Raw genomic sequence first — 18,211 nt, forward strand, 5'->3', positions numbered from 1 at the left:
CGATCCAAAGGAGGGTAACAATCAGCTGTGTTTACATCCGGGCCCGGAGTCTAAAGCGCCCCAGGACGGATACAAACACCCCGGGATTGAATGGAGCTTCACGGCAGAGATGATCCAAAGGGACCGGTGCTTCACATCGTGGTGGTTGGTTTTCACCACAAAAAGGGCTGTCAGGTACGTGAACCCGGCTCTCTCCAATGCTAACTGCTAACTTCCTCACAATAAAGGCACATTTCCACTGCTTTTCTGTAGCCCGTTCTCATAGATGCATGCAGGAACAAACCCCTGCAGGGTGGTGATGGGGATGGGGATGGTCACGCACAGTGGAGAGACTTTCTGCTGTAGCATCAGCTGTTTGCTCTGGGCTCTCAGGGTTATGTAACGTGTGCTCAGCTGCCAACATGGGGCATCTTTCCACTTCAGTGTGTTCAACTGTTTATACTGCAACTTAAATCAGCCTTCTCTTATTAAGCTCTCTTTCAAATAGATGACAGTTGAGTGAAGTGTTCACACCATGTACTTAAGTAAAAGTTCTAAATATTCTGTTACAAATAAGCAAAATGTACCTAAAGTAAATGAAATGTTCCTCGATGATTGTGGGTAAATGTTCCTGCTGCATGAATGTGTATGGTGCATTTTCCTGCAGGAGATGTTGATGGTTGTTTAACTCGTTTATATCCTATTGGGTAGTTTAGTCTGCAGCAGTGCATCATATTCTATTAGTTCATCATGCATTTTCTATCTGATCCAAGAGGCTTTTTAAAGACTTTAGTTAGCTTAAGAAGTTGTTCTCAACACTTGATGACAAAGACATGCAAAGTGACCACAAAGAAACATAAAACAACCACAGAAAGACACAGAACAACAAGCAAAAGGTACAAAACAACCACAAAAAGACACAGAACAACAAGCAAAAGGTACAAAACAACCACAAAAAGACACAGAACAACAAGCAAAAGGTACAAAACAACCACAGAAAGACACAGAACAACAAGCAAAAGGTACAAAACAACCACAAAAAGACACAGAACAACAAGCAAAAGGTACAAAACAACCACAAAAAGACACAGAACGACGTCAAAGAAACATAAAGCAACAGCAAAAAGGTTTTTTATAAGGTGCAAAATAACCACAAAGAGACCCAAAATAACTTGTGATGTTTCCCACGCTGCTTTGCCACGTCACTTAAATCTCTTCCTTTTGTTTTCATTGAGAGTCCCCTGGAGGCAGAAAACGACATATTCAGCATTTCTGAGAGAATACCTGCTGCCTCGTCTCACGGATGTTATAGAAATATCTACCTGAGACTGTCCTGCCTCCATCCAAACAACAGTCACAGCTGATGTGACCTCTTCTTTCTGCAGAAGCCCCCCCACAGACCAAGCTTGCATGCCCCCCCCAGCGCATGTGATGCATTCAGCCTATGTGCCCTTAAGCATCTCCTAATTGCCGCCTCTTCTGTTGTCTGTATAAAAACAAAACGCGTTGCCTCTATCCCTCCGTGACGTCGCTGCTCTCCATCTGTCGAGCCTCTCTGCAGCCCGTTAACCTGGACTCAGTGGGCGCGGAAGCAGCTGCTGCATGAGGCCAAAGAGAAAGCAGATCTTTTTTTATTAAATGTTAAACAAAGTAGACTGTGCACACACTCTTTTGTCTCAGGTGCTGTGGCCTCTGGTGCTGGAGCAGGTCATCTGATAGCAGGGTCAGTGGCCTCCTGCTGGGTATCAGATTGGGTTCTTGGCTCTTTAATCCGTATGTCTCCGCCTTTTATTCACCGGCCGTCCATCTGTCTCTCTGGCAGCAGGCTTATAGACACGGGCAGAGGTGGAACCTTAACTCGAGTTAAAGTACTAATACCAAACTGTGAAATCGCTGCACTACATTAAAAAAAACCACTTTGAACCGTGCAATAGAAATGATCCGTCAGGGCCTACATTGGATTTTTTGCTTATTGTGATGTAATTTTTTCGAGTATTTTCAAACGCTTCATATCCCTAAAATCTGTACAACCTGCACTTAAAGGTTATTTAAGCTGTTTAACCATTAAAATTTCAAAACGACCACAAAAAGACACAAAATATCGAATAAAAGAAGCATAATAGCTACAAAAAGACAAAATATAAAAAAAAAAAAGTGCAAAAAAAACACTAACAGACACAAAATAACAAACAAAAGGTGCAAAATAATGGCAGAAGGCTCCTTGCACCCGGATACACCACATGCCTGTGTTCATTAAACTGTCAAACAAATCCGTTGGAGAGTCTGTCTTCCCCCCCTCTCTCTAACAGGTACTTAATCATAAACCACTGTATGTGCTGCCTTTGGGTCTTATTCTGCAGACTTCTGGTGTCAACCATCATAGTTATGCAGATAACACACCGATATATCTCACACTGTCTCCAGATGACTGCAGTCCAATAGAGTCCTCATGTCACTGTTTAGAGCAGGGCTGCCCAACCCTGCTCCTGGAGAGCCACTGTCCTGCATGTTTTAGGTTTCTCTCTGCTCCAACACACCTGAGTCTAATGATGTGCTCCTTATCAAGCAGCTGAAGCTTGTCACAGGTTTGATAACCATTAGAGTCAGGTGTGTTGGAGCAGGGAGAAACCTAAAACATGCAAGGCAGTGGCCCTCCAGGAGCAGAGTTGGGTAGCCCTGGTTTAGAGCAAGTCAAATATTGGATGAACCAAAATTTCCTTCCGTTAAATCAGGAAAAAACTCAGATCATCGTTTTGGGCAATAAAGAGAAGAGGGTTGCTCTAAGTAAACACCTTGAGTCACTGTCTTTAGAAAGACCAAGTCCCAAACCTTGGAGTGCTGATAGACTCAGATCTGACCTTCAACAGCCACATCAAATCAGTCACCAAATCAGCCTTTTATCAACTTAAGAACCTGTCCAGAATTAAGGGTTTTATGTCCCAAACTGATCCGGGGAAGCTGACTCATGCTTTCATCTCCAATAGACTCGACTACTGTAACGGTCTTCTGACAGGACTCTCCTAAAAAAGGATCAAAAAGCTGCAGCTCATTCAGAACACTGGAGCTGGAGTTTGAACCAGAACAAAGAGATCAGATCACCCCAGTTCTTAAGACCTTACACTGGCTCCCAGTCAGCTGTAGAAAAGATTTATGTGCATGGTTCTGGTCCAGAATACATGAATGACATGTTAGTAGATCATAAACCCAGTAGAGCTCTGAGATCTACTGACTCAGGTCAGATAGTGGAGCAGGGTTCAAACTAGACATGATGGCGCAGCACTTAGCTGTGATGCTGCACACAACTGGAACAAACTACCAGCTGATCTGAAATCAGCCCCAACTGTGAGCAATTTGAAATGTTTCATGTGCTTATAGCTGAGCTTTTTTTAATAACTTTAAACATTATCTGTTTTCTTTTCTTTTACTTTTTTTTATTCTTCTTTGCTTCTGCTTTTAACTGTGTTTTTTGTATTTATGCTGTTGTTGTTGTTTTGTTTTTGTCTTTATGTAAAGCACATTGAGTTGCCTTGGTAGGACATAGGTACTATTGTTAATCTGATATTTTACATGTATAAATATATAGTTATATACTGTATTATATTTCTGTTTTTGCAAATATATAGTATGTTGCCTGTACATATTGTTGTTGTTAAATATGTTGTTTGTATAGCTGGTGTTTGCAACGAAAATAATTTCCCCCTGGGATTATTAAAGTATTTCTGATTCTGAAAATAACAAATAAAAGACGCATAATGACGACAAAGAAACCTAAAGCAACCCCAAAGAGATGTTTGATGTTTGTTTGGTGGCTCTGCTGTGGGATGCTGCATTCTCCTGCTGAGCCACGAGGCTTTTTTAAAGACGTATCTTTAAATCTCTGACTTTCTCCACTTTGTGTCCTGGCCCCTCAGGTGGAATTCTCGTACCCGCCGTTGCTGCCAGAAGAAGGTCACGACAGCAGCCTGCTGCCAGACGAGTGGAAGTACCTCCCTTTCCTGGCGCTGCCGGACGGGGCGCACAACTACCAGGAAGGTAGGACACGGCCACGCTGCTTATGGTTTGGGAAGAGGAAGAAAGCTTCCCCAGAACGCTGATTTTTGGGTTTTTTCTAGCTAACGTTAGCTACTGACATAAAGCAAGACAGCCGTTGTCATGGATACAGGCAGTGTCATACATTGTAAACAGATTCACGACGGGACAGGTGCTGATTAAAGGAGATACAACAGATAAAAGGTGCAAAACAACCACAAAAAGACACAAAATAACAAATAAAAGAAGCAAAAGAACCACAAAAAGACACAAAATAACAGATAAAAGGTGCAAAAGAACCACAAAAAGACACAAAATAACAAATAAAAGAAGCAAAAGAACCACAAAAAGACACAAAATAACAAATAAAAGAAGCAAAAGAACCACAAAAAGACACAAAATATCAAATAAAAGGTGCAAAAGAACCACAAAAAGACACAAAATATCAAATAAAAGGTGCAAAAGGACCACAAAAAGACACAAAATAACAAATAAAAGGTGCAAAAGGACCACATAAAGACACAAAATAACAAATAAAAGGTGCAAAAGAACCACATAAAGACACAAAATAACAAATAAAAGGTGCAAAAGAACCACATAAAGACACAAAATAACAAATAAAAGGTGCAAAAAGACACAAAATATATCAAATAAAAGGTGCAAAACGACCACAAAAAGACACAAAGGACACGGCCACGCTGGTTATGGTTCTGGAAGAAACTTTGATTTTTTTTTTTTTTTAAAGCGAGACAGCTGTTGTCATGGAAACAGGCAGTGTCATACATTGTGAACAGACTGACGCTGGGACAGGTGCTGATTAAAGGAGATGCAGGGTTCATACGGGTGCTGGAATCATGGAAAGTTTGGTGGTTTCAAGGTTTGAATAAAGGGAAGACTTTAGAAAAGCAACAGTGTCCCAAAACTGCTCTGAAAACTTTACACATTAATATTGTTTTCTGTTTTTTGGGGTTTAGTCTTTAGATCAACTTCAGTCCTGATCAAAATGATCAAATATTGAATAATTAATGACTTTAACCCTTTAAATGCCAGTTTGATTACATGATGCTTATATTTTTTACACATTTGTTTTATGGAAAATAACTGATTTTTGTCTCTTTTTTCCTCATAAATAACAACAGTGACAATCAAACTGGCATTTAAAGGGTCAAATCCTGCAAATTATTGGATGTTTGGTAGTTTTGAACCAGGCGGAAGTTGTTTAAGAGATTTCTGCAGGAAAAAAACTATGAATCTTTAAAGTTTTGATAGCAGCTTTGGGACAAAGATGACTCATGAGGGAAGTAGCACAGTTTGGTCTGTTCTGAAAATTCAGATCTCAATTCCAAAGGTGGTCAAAAGAGGTGTGTGTGTGTGTGTGTGTGTGTGTGTGTGTGTGTGTGTGTGTGTGTGTGTGTGTGTGTGTGTGTGTGTGTGTGTGTGTGTGTGTGTGTGTGTGTGTGTGTGTGTGTGTGTGTGTGTGTGTGTGTGTGTGTGTGTGTGTGTGTGTGTGTGTGTGTGTGTGTGTGTGTGTGTGTGTGTGTGTGTGTGTGTGTGTGTGTGTGTCATGTGACAGTCCTGTGGTTCACAGCTGTTCAGACAGACGCAAACAGGAGGAACTGAGCCAAAGTTCAACTACAACTGTACTGTTCACACTTCAGCACTGAGCTGGTGTTTTTATATTGTCTCTCTCTCTCTCTCTCTCTCTCTCTCCGTCTGTCTCTCTCTCGCTCAATTCAATTTTAACAAGCTTTATTGGCATGACTGTGGTTCACAATATTGCCAAAGCGTACAGGATTACAGAAAAAAAAGTAAACAATAATACTGATGATGATAACAATAACAATAACAACAATAATAAGCAGCATATCAGTGTGCAGGTAAGAACCCAGTCAGGATCAGCTGGTTCATGTGGAGGAAATCATGTCAGGTGTGTTCGTGCAGCTCGTCTCTTCTCCTGTGGCAGGCGTTCACATATCTCGCTAAATCTACAGCAGTGCCACTTTTTTCTCCCAGTAAATGTTGTAGTTTTTCTTGGTCTGATAGTTTGGGGAAGTCTGGGGTTGAACCTGTAATTTGAGTGTATATCTGGGTTCTGAGATCTGTGTCACAGTGCAACAGGAAGTGTTGCTCTGTCTCCACCTGTCTGTGTGGACAGATCCGACACAGCCGTTACTCTCTGGATAGCCAGGTGTGTCTGTGTCTGCCGCTCTCTAAGGCCAGACTGTGGTCTCTCTAAGGCCAGACTGTGGTCTCTCTAAGGCCAGACTGTGGTCTCTCTCTAAGGCCAGACTGTGGTCTCTCTCTAAGGCCGGACTGTGGTCTCTCTCTAAGGCCAGACTGTGGTCTCTCTCTAAGGCCAGACTGTGGTCTCTCTAAGGCCAGACTGTGGTCCCTCTCTAAGGCCAGACTGTGGTCTCTCTAAGGCCAGACTGTGGTCTCTCTAAGGCCAGACTGTGGTCTCTCTAAGGCCAGACTGTGGTCTCTCTCTAAGGCCAGACTGTGGTCTCTCTCTAAGGCCAGACTGTGGTCTCTCTAAGGCCGGACTGTGGTCCCTCTCTAAGGCCAGAATGTGGTCTCTCTCTAAGGCCAGACTGTGGTCGCTGAGTCTGTACATGGTCAACGTTTTCCTCAGTCTGGGCTCAGTTACAGAGCTCAGATAATCTGCCATGGAGTATTGTCTGTTTAGGGCCAAATAGCATTGAAGTTTGCTTTGGGTTTTGGTTGTAGATGTCCCATAGTTGATGTAGTTGTCTTTTTCTTTTGCTATAATTTGGTAGGGTGGATGGTGTGAGGGCGGTCTTGGTTCCCGGTGCTGTTGGAGTTAAGCCTGTGGACCAGCTGGCTGCGGGGACTCCCTCCTTTGCGCTCCACTTGGCATTGTAGGGCTTTGTAGTGGTAGGAGCTGGGCTCACTGGCTCTGAGGTGTTGGTACAACTTTATTGCTCTTTTTTGGATCCGAATTAAAAGGGGGAATTGGCCCAGTTCAGCTCTGCATCCATTGTTGGGGGTGTTCCTGTGAACTTTGAGGATGCTTTTGCAGATCTCAATGTGCAAGCTTTCGATTGGGTGTTTGTCCCATTTTTGGAAGTCTTGGTTCATCAGCGGGCCCCACACTTCACTACCATACAATATGATTGGTTCAATTATGGATTGAAATATTTTGATCCAGATTTTGACAGGGATGTCTTTGTTTGAAGACTTTTTTATAGTCCAGAAAACTCTTCTGCCTTTGTCTCTGAGATCTTTAATGGCCAGATTGAAATTTCCTGTCGATGTGATATTTAGTCCTAGATATGTGTAGCTGTGTGTGTATTCTATGTCCGTAGAGTCCAGGTGGAACCTGTGGGGATGGTTCTGGAAGACCATGACTTTTGTCTTCTCCAGGTTAATGGTCAGGGCCCAGGTCTGCCAGAACTTTTGCAGGTGAGCTAGCTGCTTTTGTAGAGCCTCCTCTGATGGAGCGAGCAGTATTAGGTCATCTGCAAACATTAAACATTTGACTTCTGTGTCGGAGAGGGTGAGACCAGGGATCTCTGACTCTTCCAGGGATTTGGCCGGTTCGTCGATGTAAATGTTAAACAGGGTGGGGCTCAGACTGCAGCCATGCTTCACTCCTCTACGTTGTGGGAAGAAGTCTGTTTCCCTGGTTCCAATTTTGACAGCACAATTATTATTTAGATACATTGTCTTGATAATGTCGTAGATTTTTCCTCCAATACCTTTTTCTAGTAATTTCAGAAACAGACCATGATGCCAAATTGATTCAAATGCTTTCTTGAAATCTACAAAACAAGAGAAGATGGTGTTGTTGTTGTGGTGGACGTGTTCCTGGATGAGGCTGTGGAGGGTGTAGATATGCTCAGTGGTTCTGTGTTGTGGTGTAAAACCAATCGGACTCTTGTTCAGGACTTTGTGCTCCCTGAGGAAGTTTTGCAGTCGACTGTTTAAGATGCTGCAGAATAACTCGCCCCAGGTTGCTACTGACACATATGCCTCTGTAACTGTTTGGATCATATTTGGCTCCACTTTTGAAGATTGGAGTGATAAGCCCTTGGTGTCCAGGTGTCAGGAAAATGTTAAATATTAATTTATTCATCTTCAACCGCTTGTCCATGTGGGGGTCGCGGGGGGCTGGAGCCAATCCAGGCTGACATCGGGCGTGAGGCGGGGTCCACCCTGGACAGGACGCCAGTCTATCACAGGACACATAAAGACAATCAGAGACAGACAACCATTCACACCTACGGGCAATTTTAGAGTCATCATTTAGCCTAACACGTGCATGTCTTTGGATTGTGGGAGGAAACCGGAGAAAACCCACGCAGACACAGGGGACACTGCAAACTCCACACAGAAAGGCCCGAGCCGGGTTGCGAACCTGGAACCTTCTCACTGTGAGGCGACAGTGCTAACCACTACGAGATTGAATCATTTCAACATGGCAGTCTTGATTTTCTGGCTGCTAAACTGGAGCATTTCATTTAAGATGCCATCAGGGCCACTTGCTTTCCTGGGCTGCAGGTTCTGGATCTTAGCCAGCAGTTCCCCCCATTCATCTCATCATCTAAAGGATTTTGGTTGTCTTTAATGATTGATTCCAAGTTTTCTAGTTTGTTGAGCAGATTATTTTGGTCTGAATCCAGTGGGATTGCACTGCATAGTTTTTCAAAATGTTTCTTCCATATGTCCCCGTTTTGAATAGCCAATTCTTCCTTGTTTGATTTGTTGAATGAATGCCATTTTTTTCAAAAACTGTTTGAGTCAATGAACTCCTCAATTTCTTCAAGTTGACACTGTTCATGCTGCTCCTTTTTAGCTCTCAGTGTTTTTCTATAGGATTTCAATGTTTCCCAGTACTGGAGGCGGAGCTCATGATTGTCAGGTTGTCTGTGTTTCTCATTGGATAATTTTCGGAGTGTTTTTCTCAGACAGAGAGTCAGAGTCAAACCACTTTTCGTTAGCTGAGTTTGAACTTTGATACTCAGATTGTTTTAGATTGGATAGCGATGCTGTGCTGTCAAATATGGAGTTAATATCCCGCAGAGCCTGGTTCAGGCCGTCAGTGCTGTGGGGATAGGAGGTGGTGATAAAATGGTCTAACTGGGATTGGACTGCTGGATGACCGATGGCTCTGTGGTAGTCATCCTTACTATTACTTATTATTTCCAACAACTCTCCCTCTCCCTCTCTCTCTCTCTCTGTCTCTCGCTCTCTCTCCCTCTCTCTCTCCCTCCCTCCCTCCTCTGTGTGTGTGGTGCTCCAGGCTGTTAGCTGATTAAACCCCACAGTGAGCGGCCCCCTCTCTGCACTGCGGCTCATAAACACAGTCAGCAGTCCCACTGACAGGACGGGGAGAGACAGCACCACAGACACACACGTCCTTTGGAATAAGACCATTTCTATTGATGTGGATAAAAACACAGTTATTGTCAGTCTGGCTGTTTTATATTCATCCTTTTGTATTGTCTCCACCAGTCATATCTTCCTGCATACCCTTTCCTAATTACAATACTCTATATGAATTATAAGCAGGTTTTAAGTGCACTTTTGTCCCACAATGAGAATATTAAAACAAATACCTTACAGAAGAAACCTAAACAAAAATGATACATATTGATTGATTTGATCAATATATCGTTTCAAACATGTAAAAAATCAGAAAATAATACTACAAAATGAGAAAGCATAGAGATGCATGAATAACAAATACTTTATTAATTCATTCATTTTTAAATAAAAATAAGTAAAATAAATAATACAAATCAATTTCAGGGTCTGTATCACAGACTGTTTATAAAGATGGACGCTGTGGATATCTCGGATACGCCCCTCAGATTTATCTCCCAACGTCATAATATTATAATTATTATCATACAGAAGTACATTTCCTTTCATCAGCTCATGCATCTGTAGAGCAGAGAGATGAAGGATGCATCTCTGCTGTCCAGCAGCCGTGGCCTCTGTCTAGGGGAAGCCCGGACCCGTCGCCACGACACAACACTAAAAAATATTCTGTTACATTAAAAGTGCTGCATTAAAAATGTCAAATGTATAAAAATCATTATTATTACTTGTGCATTCATGTAGAAGCCTGGTTTTACTGGTTTACTCATTTTTAACTATTAACTAAAAGATTATTATTGTTTGTATAAAAAATAGTTGTGAGAAATGTCCAAAAAGTGTCCAAACCTCAACATTATTATAATAAATTTACATTATTAAAAAAAAGGGAAAGCAGCAAATATTCACACTTGAGAATCTGGAAATGATTGATTCATTGTTTCTGCTGTACTTGTATAAACTGTTGGGCCTTTTTAATTAATTAGTTACATTTAGATTTTTGTTGTTGTAGTTTCAAACTGTTAAATTGTACATAATTTGTTATCTTTTCCATATTCATTTTTCTATTTGTGTTCTTGACTACAGCACTTTGCTATATTATTTATTTCTTTTTAGTAATTCGAATAACAAAACATCTGATTTTTAGCTCTTTTCACATACATACATTTTGTGGTGTAAGAATAGAAAGTTCCATGAAAAGAAAAAGTAGAATTCCTTCTAATTTGCAAGTGAATGCGCTTTAAATCCACCTGTGGTTGCATGTAATAAGCTGAATGTGCAGAACGACTGTTTTTTTTGGGACCTGAGGACGTCAGAGATGTTTCAGAGGGTTGGAATGAACACCAGCTTGTATATTTATGCAAGTTTATCCAGTTTGGCAGCTAAACGATGGCTGTTTTTGAAGTCTTGCCATGTTGTAACAATCACTTAAATGTCTTTTGTGAGTTTAATTCTCTCCTTTGTACCGTCGCTCTTACATAACCACCCTCTCTCTCTCTCTCTCTCTCTCTCTCTCTCTCTCTCTCTCTCTCTCTCTCTCTCTCTCTCTCTCTCGTAGCGTGCAGGTGCAGACGTTACACTCAGGAAAGCCAAACTTCCACCTGCTGGATGCTCTGTACGCAAACATGCATGATACTATAACTGTGTATTAATGTGAGTATTGTTGTTGTTTTGCAGACACGGTGTATTTTCACCTGCCGCCCCTCTGTGAAGACATGAAGTGTGTCTACGGAGTTTCCTGTTATCGCCAAATAGAAGCAAAGGTCACTAAATATATATATGTATATTATATGTGGTCAAATGTATGTAGACGCCAGTGGCAGGAGGAGTACTCCGGATTTTATTTATTTATTTATTTGTTTATTCAGACAGTCAGTCACTCAGATCAACCTTTTTATTTCATGTGGCTTTTAATTAATGTCATTACTATTATTTGTTTGCTAATTTCATTATTTAATTGTCTCTGTTTTATCATGTTCTGTTCTTTTATTGTATTTAATTTGTCCTTGTTCTATTTTTATTTTAAAGCACTTTGAGGTAAATCTCTTGTATGAAGAGTGCTCTAATAAATATTTAACAATATTTTTATTTATTATTATTATTAGTATTGTTATTATTATAATGGTTTATTGTTTGTTTTATTTTTTCTAATACCAAAGGAGAAATTCCTATTTATTTATTTCTATTTATTCTCCTTCATAAGTATTGGCATCAAAATACACTAAGTAGAGTAAGTTAAAATAAATAAACAGCAAAAGCAATAAAAAATCAAGTATTTAAATAACTAGTTTGGAAAACACAGCTAGTAAAGGACATAAATAAATAAATACAGTAGGTTATTCAGTGTCATGTCACAGCTCTATAGTTTAATATATTTTTATGAATGAATAGGTACAGTAATCTTATATACATATGTTTTCTATTTTCTATGTATACCTTATTCTGAAAACCAGATGTAGCTAGAGTAATACAAGGAAACAAAATAAAATAAATTAAAACAGAACAATTATTGTAAGGTCGGCAGTTCTTGGTTGCCGTAGAATTCTCATTAATACTGAACTTTCATTGAAGCAGATTATTCCCTTGATTTTAGATCAAAATGTTATAACATCTGAGTGTCCACATACTTTGGCCATGTGGTGTATTTACCACATGCACACAAAGCTTCTTCTTCTTCTTCTTCTTGATTTGATTTCGAAGGACATAAAATGACAGCATCTCCTGTTTCTATTTTTGTCTTTCATGACATCAGTGTTCATGAGGTCGGCTGCAGAGCCATTGCTCACCCAGTGGACTCATAATGTTTGCTCTGTGGTCTAATATATTTATATTTATGTTTTTTATATGCCTCTTCAGGCCCTGAAGGTCCGACAGGCTGACGTCACCAGGGAGACGGTTCAGAAGAGCGTCTGCGTCCTCAGTCGTGTGGTGAGACAGTCAGACGATGATGCCGTTATCTTACTGTTCGTCTGTCTTTCATTGACATAACTTGAGAACCGTTCATCCCATCTACTTCAAATGTGAGGGGTGTATTGCTGGGGACCCACAGAAGTGCTTTTTGCTAATTTAGTCCTATGGTGGTGCTATAACAACTGGATTCTGAGGGACTGATGTATCCATCTACGTATCTAAACGGTCTCATTCAATGCACACTTGGAGTTGTATCCAAATCAGTTTTTTCTCTACCCTTCCTACAAATTTTGAGCAATCATCACCAAATCTGATACAAAACATCTCTGAATCAAGCCAGAAAAACTGACTTTTTCAGATTTTTGATGTTGCACACAGTTTTCCTACAGCTGGTCCTCAAAGTTTGCTCAAATTGTTGTGGGTGGGGCTTATATCACAAAAAAACATGTCATATTTCTCCAACATACTTTTTGCTATTGGAACCACATTTAGTGGACATGTGTAGATATGATATCTGAGTGGACGTGTCAAATTTGGTGACATTTGGCCAATAGGTGGCGCTAAAACAACTGAATTCTGTGGGTCGGAGTGGGATGGCTCTATCTATAAAAGCCTATTTGCATTTACATTGTTTTCAGCCACTTTAACTGTGTCCAAATCTGCTTTTTCTCCACTCCTCCTACAAATTTTGAGAAATCATCACCAACTTTGGTGCAAAACATCTCTGGACCAGGCTTGAAAAAGTGACTTTTTCAGATTTTTGATGGTCCATACAGTTTCGCTACAGCTGACCATCAAAGTCTGCCCAATTGGCCTATATCACAACAAAACATGTCATGTATCTCCCTAACACTTTGTGCTATTGGAACCACATTTGGTAGACATGAATGATGATGAGTGGACTTTAGTGCCCTTCGACCAATAGGTGGCGCTGTAGCAACCATTATGTTGCAGGCAGGTTTCCTCTCAACTGGCAAGTGGAATATCAGGGATAAAGTGTGTGTCGTGTGAAGTAGACCTTAAGAAAATATAATTAAAGACAAAACTGAAAACTACAGATCTCATCATGTCCGACCACTTCCTGCTAAAAAGAGCATTAATAAGCACACGATGTGGGGAAAAACAGGAGTCACGGTTGAGTGTTCAGCGGGAAGAATTTGTCTTGCAAAGGATTTTATGGGTGTTACTGGAAAGTGACTCATGACATAAACATACACACACACATGATCTGCTGCTGCCTTTCTGTTTTTATTCTCCAGCCTCTCTACGGTTTGCTTCAAGCTAAACTCCAGCTCATCACACACGCCTACTTCGAGGAGAAAGACTTTTCACAGATCTCGATTTTAAAGGTGACAAGTGTCAGAGTTAAAGTTCATGTTTAACTTCCTGTTAGCGCCTCCACTTATCCTCCTGTTTCCTCCTCCCGCCCTGCAGGAACTGTACGACCACATGAACGGCTCTCTGAGGGGCTCTGCTCTGGAGGGGTCACAGGTTTATCTTGGTGGGTTAACATTTTGGAAATACAGTACAGCTGCATGCCACGGCTGGCAGGACAAGTTGCATACTTGTGACACAAATGCAAATAATTGTGGATCCAAAAATCACAAATCTTCCGCCTTGTGGAAGCTAATGGGGATCCAAATAAAGAATAAATGAACTGAAAATGAGTCAGGCTAACTGAAATACGTCTGTTTTATCTGGTAAACCTCACTTCATGGAACAGGCCTCTGGCTGTTGTTGGCTGAGTGTTCATCCCTCATTTGTTTTCTTTCCTCAGGGTTATCACCAAGAGATTTAATACTGAACTTTCGACACAAGGTAACGATTACAGACGAACTATTATGTTTATGCCTGTAGTGTAATCATTAAGGTTTTGTTTGAAATATCGGTAAATCTTTTAATTTTACATTCACAGGTTCTCATCCTCTTCAAGCTTATTCTGCTGGAGAAGAAGGTACGATGAGAAACTAATATCTCCTAACAATGTAGAACTTTAGAGAAGAAAGTTTCTGTTTTTGATTATTGTTGTTTATTTCTGCAGGTCCTGTTCTACGTGTCTCCTGTCAACAGACTCGTAGGAGCACTGATGACAGTTTTATCACTTTTTCCGGGTCAGCAACTCCCCTTGTACATTATGTTTTATATGCATCAGTACAGAGGAAAAAACAGAGGGAAAATGACATTAAACACTATGCATTGGCACAAACCAGCCTTACAAAAATAACAAAAGGCATACTTGATTATTAGTCATAAAAGCGACTGAAATTAAATAAATCTGATCTGTGCAGGTATGATCGAGCACGGCCTGGTGGACTCGTCCCACTACAAGCCAAAGAGCAGCGTGTCGGAGGACCTGACTCTGGTGGAGAGCGTCTCAGGAGCCGAGGAGTTCGTCTCCGTGTCTGTCACTGACATCGCCAACACCACCTTGGAGCTAGAGGAGACCGACCAGGCCCACGGCGCCACAGAGTCCCTGTCCTCCGGGAACAGCACAGAGGGGGACAACCACCTCCTCAAAGCCCCGTCACGCACCTCTCCAGAGTCCTCGGAGAGCGATTGGGAGACCCTGGACCCCAGCGTATTGGAGGAAAGTCCCAAAGAGGCTGCAGAGGGGAAAGAAACGGCGCTCCTGGACACCTTCGACTCTAAGCCGGGGACGCCCATCACCGTGCAGCCACAGTCTGCCAGCGGTCAGGGAGGGGTCGTTCAGGGTCTGGTGTCTGGTCTGGAGGAGGATCAGTACGGCCTGCCACTCCCCATCTTCACTAAGGTAACACTGCAAAACACTACAACGTGTCAGATCTGCTTTTTCGTATACATTTTAGATTTTGTTCAAACTTATTATAGCTACATAGACGGAAAAGTGTGTGTGCATGTTGGCAAGTTTGAAATATTTAGGGACCCAGAGGAGGATTACCCTCCTCCAGATTCCAGATTAAAATGTACAAACTCGGAAAAATTGTGTGTTTTGCAGTTTAAAAAGAGGAATAATGCATACAAGGTCCAATGACTTCATTGCATAATAAGTTAATAAGTCAATTCAATAATTAATAATTTTACTTGTACATTTGTCAGTTTTTTTCTTGTAAATTTGACACTTTATTCTCAGAGAATATCAGAGTTTCTTTCTCGTAAATTTACGACTTTTTAGTTTAACTTATTAACTTATTGTGCAATGATGTCATTGGACCTTGTTATGTTCTTTATTCTTTCTAAACTTCAAAACACCCAATTTTTCCGAGTTTTTTTCTCGTACATTTGTCAGTTTTTTCTTGTGAATTTAACACTTTAATCTCAGAGAATATCTGAGTTTCTTTCTTTTAAATTTACGACTTTAATCTTGAAAATTTTGACTTTTTTTCTCGAATATTCTCTGATATATTGAGAAAAAAACTTGAAGAATGCATACATGGTCCAATGACGTCATTGCATAATAAGTTAATAACAAGTAAATTTGCTATTCTCAAATATTACCCAGAGAAATAAACTTATTATTATATATATTATATATTTTCTGACATGAAAGTGGTACATTTACATGAAAATATTCACAAATGTAAGAGAAAAAAAACCTTGGATTTACTTATGATTCACTAATTATGCACTGGCGTCATTGGACCTTGTATGCGCTCTTCATTCTTTCTAAATTCCACAACACACAATTTATTTTCCTTGTACATTTACCTCATAAATCTGTGAGAAGAGTTTTTTTCTCGAGAATTACCACTCTAATCTCAGAATATCCAAGTTTCCTACTTGTAAACTTCCCAATTTATTTTTTTAAAGATCATTTTTGGCCTTTTCATGCCTTTATTGGATAGGACAGATTGAAGAATGACAGGAAACAGGAGTGAGAGAGAGGGGCGCCACATGCAGCAAAGGGCCGCAGGTGAGAATCGAACCCGGGCTGCTGCGTCGAGGACTTCAAGCCTCGGTACATGGGGCGCCTGGTGGCTCAGTGGTTAGAGCAGCCCGGGTTCGATTCACACCTGCAGATTTCTTTTTTTCCCTCCCCCGGGTCCATAATTATTGTTATTTTTTCATGCAATGGCCCTAATATGCTGTCGTGAATGAATGAGCTTTAAACACTGAATTAAAACTGCTACAGCGTCAAAATGTCCGGTTGTTGCCCTTGGTCGCCTGTAGTAACTTATGTAAAAGGTTGACGCAGATAATAAAGACAGATCTATCTACTTGTTAAGTTCTTCTTGTGCACACGGAGCCAAAATACTCTCCCACTTCATTAAAGATCGACATCAATTTTATAAACCGCCTCTAAAATGATGCTCATGCTTCAAACACTCACTCATCAAATAAAAAAATCAGCTGTGTGTGTTCTAAGTTCCAGCAGGATGTTAGCTTTAGAGATTTAACCTTTGCCTCATGTTGCCAGGGCTACCTGTGTCTGCCTTACATGGCGCTGCAGCAGCATCACCTCCTCTCGGACGTGACTGTGCGCGGCTTTGTTGCCGGGGCGACCAACATCCTCTTCCGTCAGCAGAGGCACCTCAGTGACGCCATCGTGGAGGTGAGTCCTACATGGGTGAGAGATTTTTTTTTTTCATTTTGTTTTAGAGATTTTTGAAATCGTGTGCGTTTCGTGCTGCAGGTGGAGGAAGCTTTAGTCCACATCCAGGACCCCGAGCTCCGGAAGATCCTGAACCTGACGACGGCGGACCTGCGCTTCGCCGACTACCTGGTGAAACACGTGACGGAGAACCGCGACGACGTTTTCCTGGACGGGACGGGCTGGGAGGGCGGAGACGAGTGGATCAGAGCCCAGTTCACCCTCTACCTCCACTCCTTACTGTCCTCTGCACTACAGCAAGGTGGGGACACTCTCCCTCCTTTCATTCAGTGGTTCATTGTGTCTCTCCCCTCTCACTTCCTCATTAAGTTAATGTCCCTTTAATAGGTTAGTTTAATCCAGAGTATCTGCAGGCTTTAAAAAGTCTCCAGTTATAAATACATTCTCACACTCTTAATAAATCCAACATGACTTGGCTTACTGCTTACACACACAGTATATACACTGTTTCTTCCACAGTTCACTAACTGTAGTGGGTTTCTCAGACATTACTTTGTTGCCGAGAGATTCTCTATGGGGTTTAGATCTGGACTCTGACACGTCCTCCTCCAAATTGAACTGACTTCTTTAGACACTTTGAGTTCAGTCGTTCCCAGTCCGACACTGAACATGATGTTAGCGATGTCATGTCCTGGTTTGGGGATGTTTTCTGCAGCAGGAGTTGGGCCTCTTGTACAACTCCATGGCTGGTGAATCCAAATGTTTATGTGAACCTCCTTCAGCAACTGCAACACCTTCACTGTTATTGTCTCCAATCAGCTGCGATGCCCCCTGTCACACTGTGAAACAGGTGAAGCAGTTAACTGAATCTCAGAATATTGAAACAAGGAAATGTCCAGAGTCCAGATCTAAACCCCATAGAGAATCTCTGGAAAATCCTTGGTGACAAAGTAATGTGTAAGAAACCCACTCCAGTTAGTGAACCTTGGAAGAGACTGAAGAAGACTGGACCCAGATCAAACCAGAGCAGTGTGAGAAACTAGTGATGTCCTGTGGGTGCAGATGTGCTGAAGTCATTCAAAGCTGTGGCCTCTACACTTCCTGTTCATTTTTCAATCCTAGAGAAGAAAACATTGTTGAAATCTTCTCTTCTGACACAATGAACACTGTTCTCATATTTTGATCACTGTTTTTTTTTTACTAAATAAAGGTTTTTGTTGAAGTGCCTTGGGTTTATAAAAAAACATGCTAGTGTAGCAGTGGTATAGACACAGAGGATATTCTATCAAATTATGAACCATAAAAAATAACAATATTTCAGAATAAATCAAGTATTTATAATTTGTTCTCTAATTTTGATCTACAGTGTGTAAATATACATACATATATATATATATATATATAGGCAATGCAAAAGCAGCAAAT

General features: G+C 41.0%; 1 protein-coding gene across 1 annotated transcript in view; it reads left to right on the plus strand.

Moving 5' to 3' along the window:
- avl9 (AVL9 homolog (S. cerevisiase)) overlaps positions 1-18,211 on the plus strand; it is a 32,353-nt gene continuing 14,142 nt past the window's right edge. Inside the window, exons 1-12 of the mRNA XM_083936174.1 lie at positions 1-174; positions 3,891-4,011; positions 11,026-11,111; positions 12,205-12,276; positions 13,518-13,607; positions 13,693-13,759; positions 14,036-14,076; positions 14,174-14,212; positions 14,300-14,369; positions 14,547-15,028; positions 16,652-16,786; positions 16,868-17,087. Of these exons, the coding sequence (XP_083792300.1) occupies positions 91-174; positions 3,891-4,011; positions 11,026-11,111; positions 12,205-12,276; positions 13,518-13,607; positions 13,693-13,759; positions 14,036-14,076; positions 14,174-14,212; positions 14,300-14,369; positions 14,547-15,028; positions 16,652-16,786; positions 16,868-17,087 (1,507 nt within the window). The 5' untranslated portion in view covers positions 1-90. The remainder of the gene's footprint in view (positions 175-3,890; positions 4,012-11,025; positions 11,112-12,204; positions 12,277-13,517; positions 13,608-13,692; positions 13,760-14,035; positions 14,077-14,173; positions 14,213-14,299; positions 14,370-14,546; positions 15,029-16,651; positions 16,787-16,867; positions 17,088-18,211) is intronic.

The sequence above is a fragment of the Echiichthys vipera genome (genome assembly GCF_963691815.1).
Source record: "Echiichthys vipera genome assembly, chromosome: 21".
NCBI lineage: Eukaryota > Metazoa > Chordata > Actinopteri > Perciformes > Trachinidae > Echiichthys > Echiichthys vipera.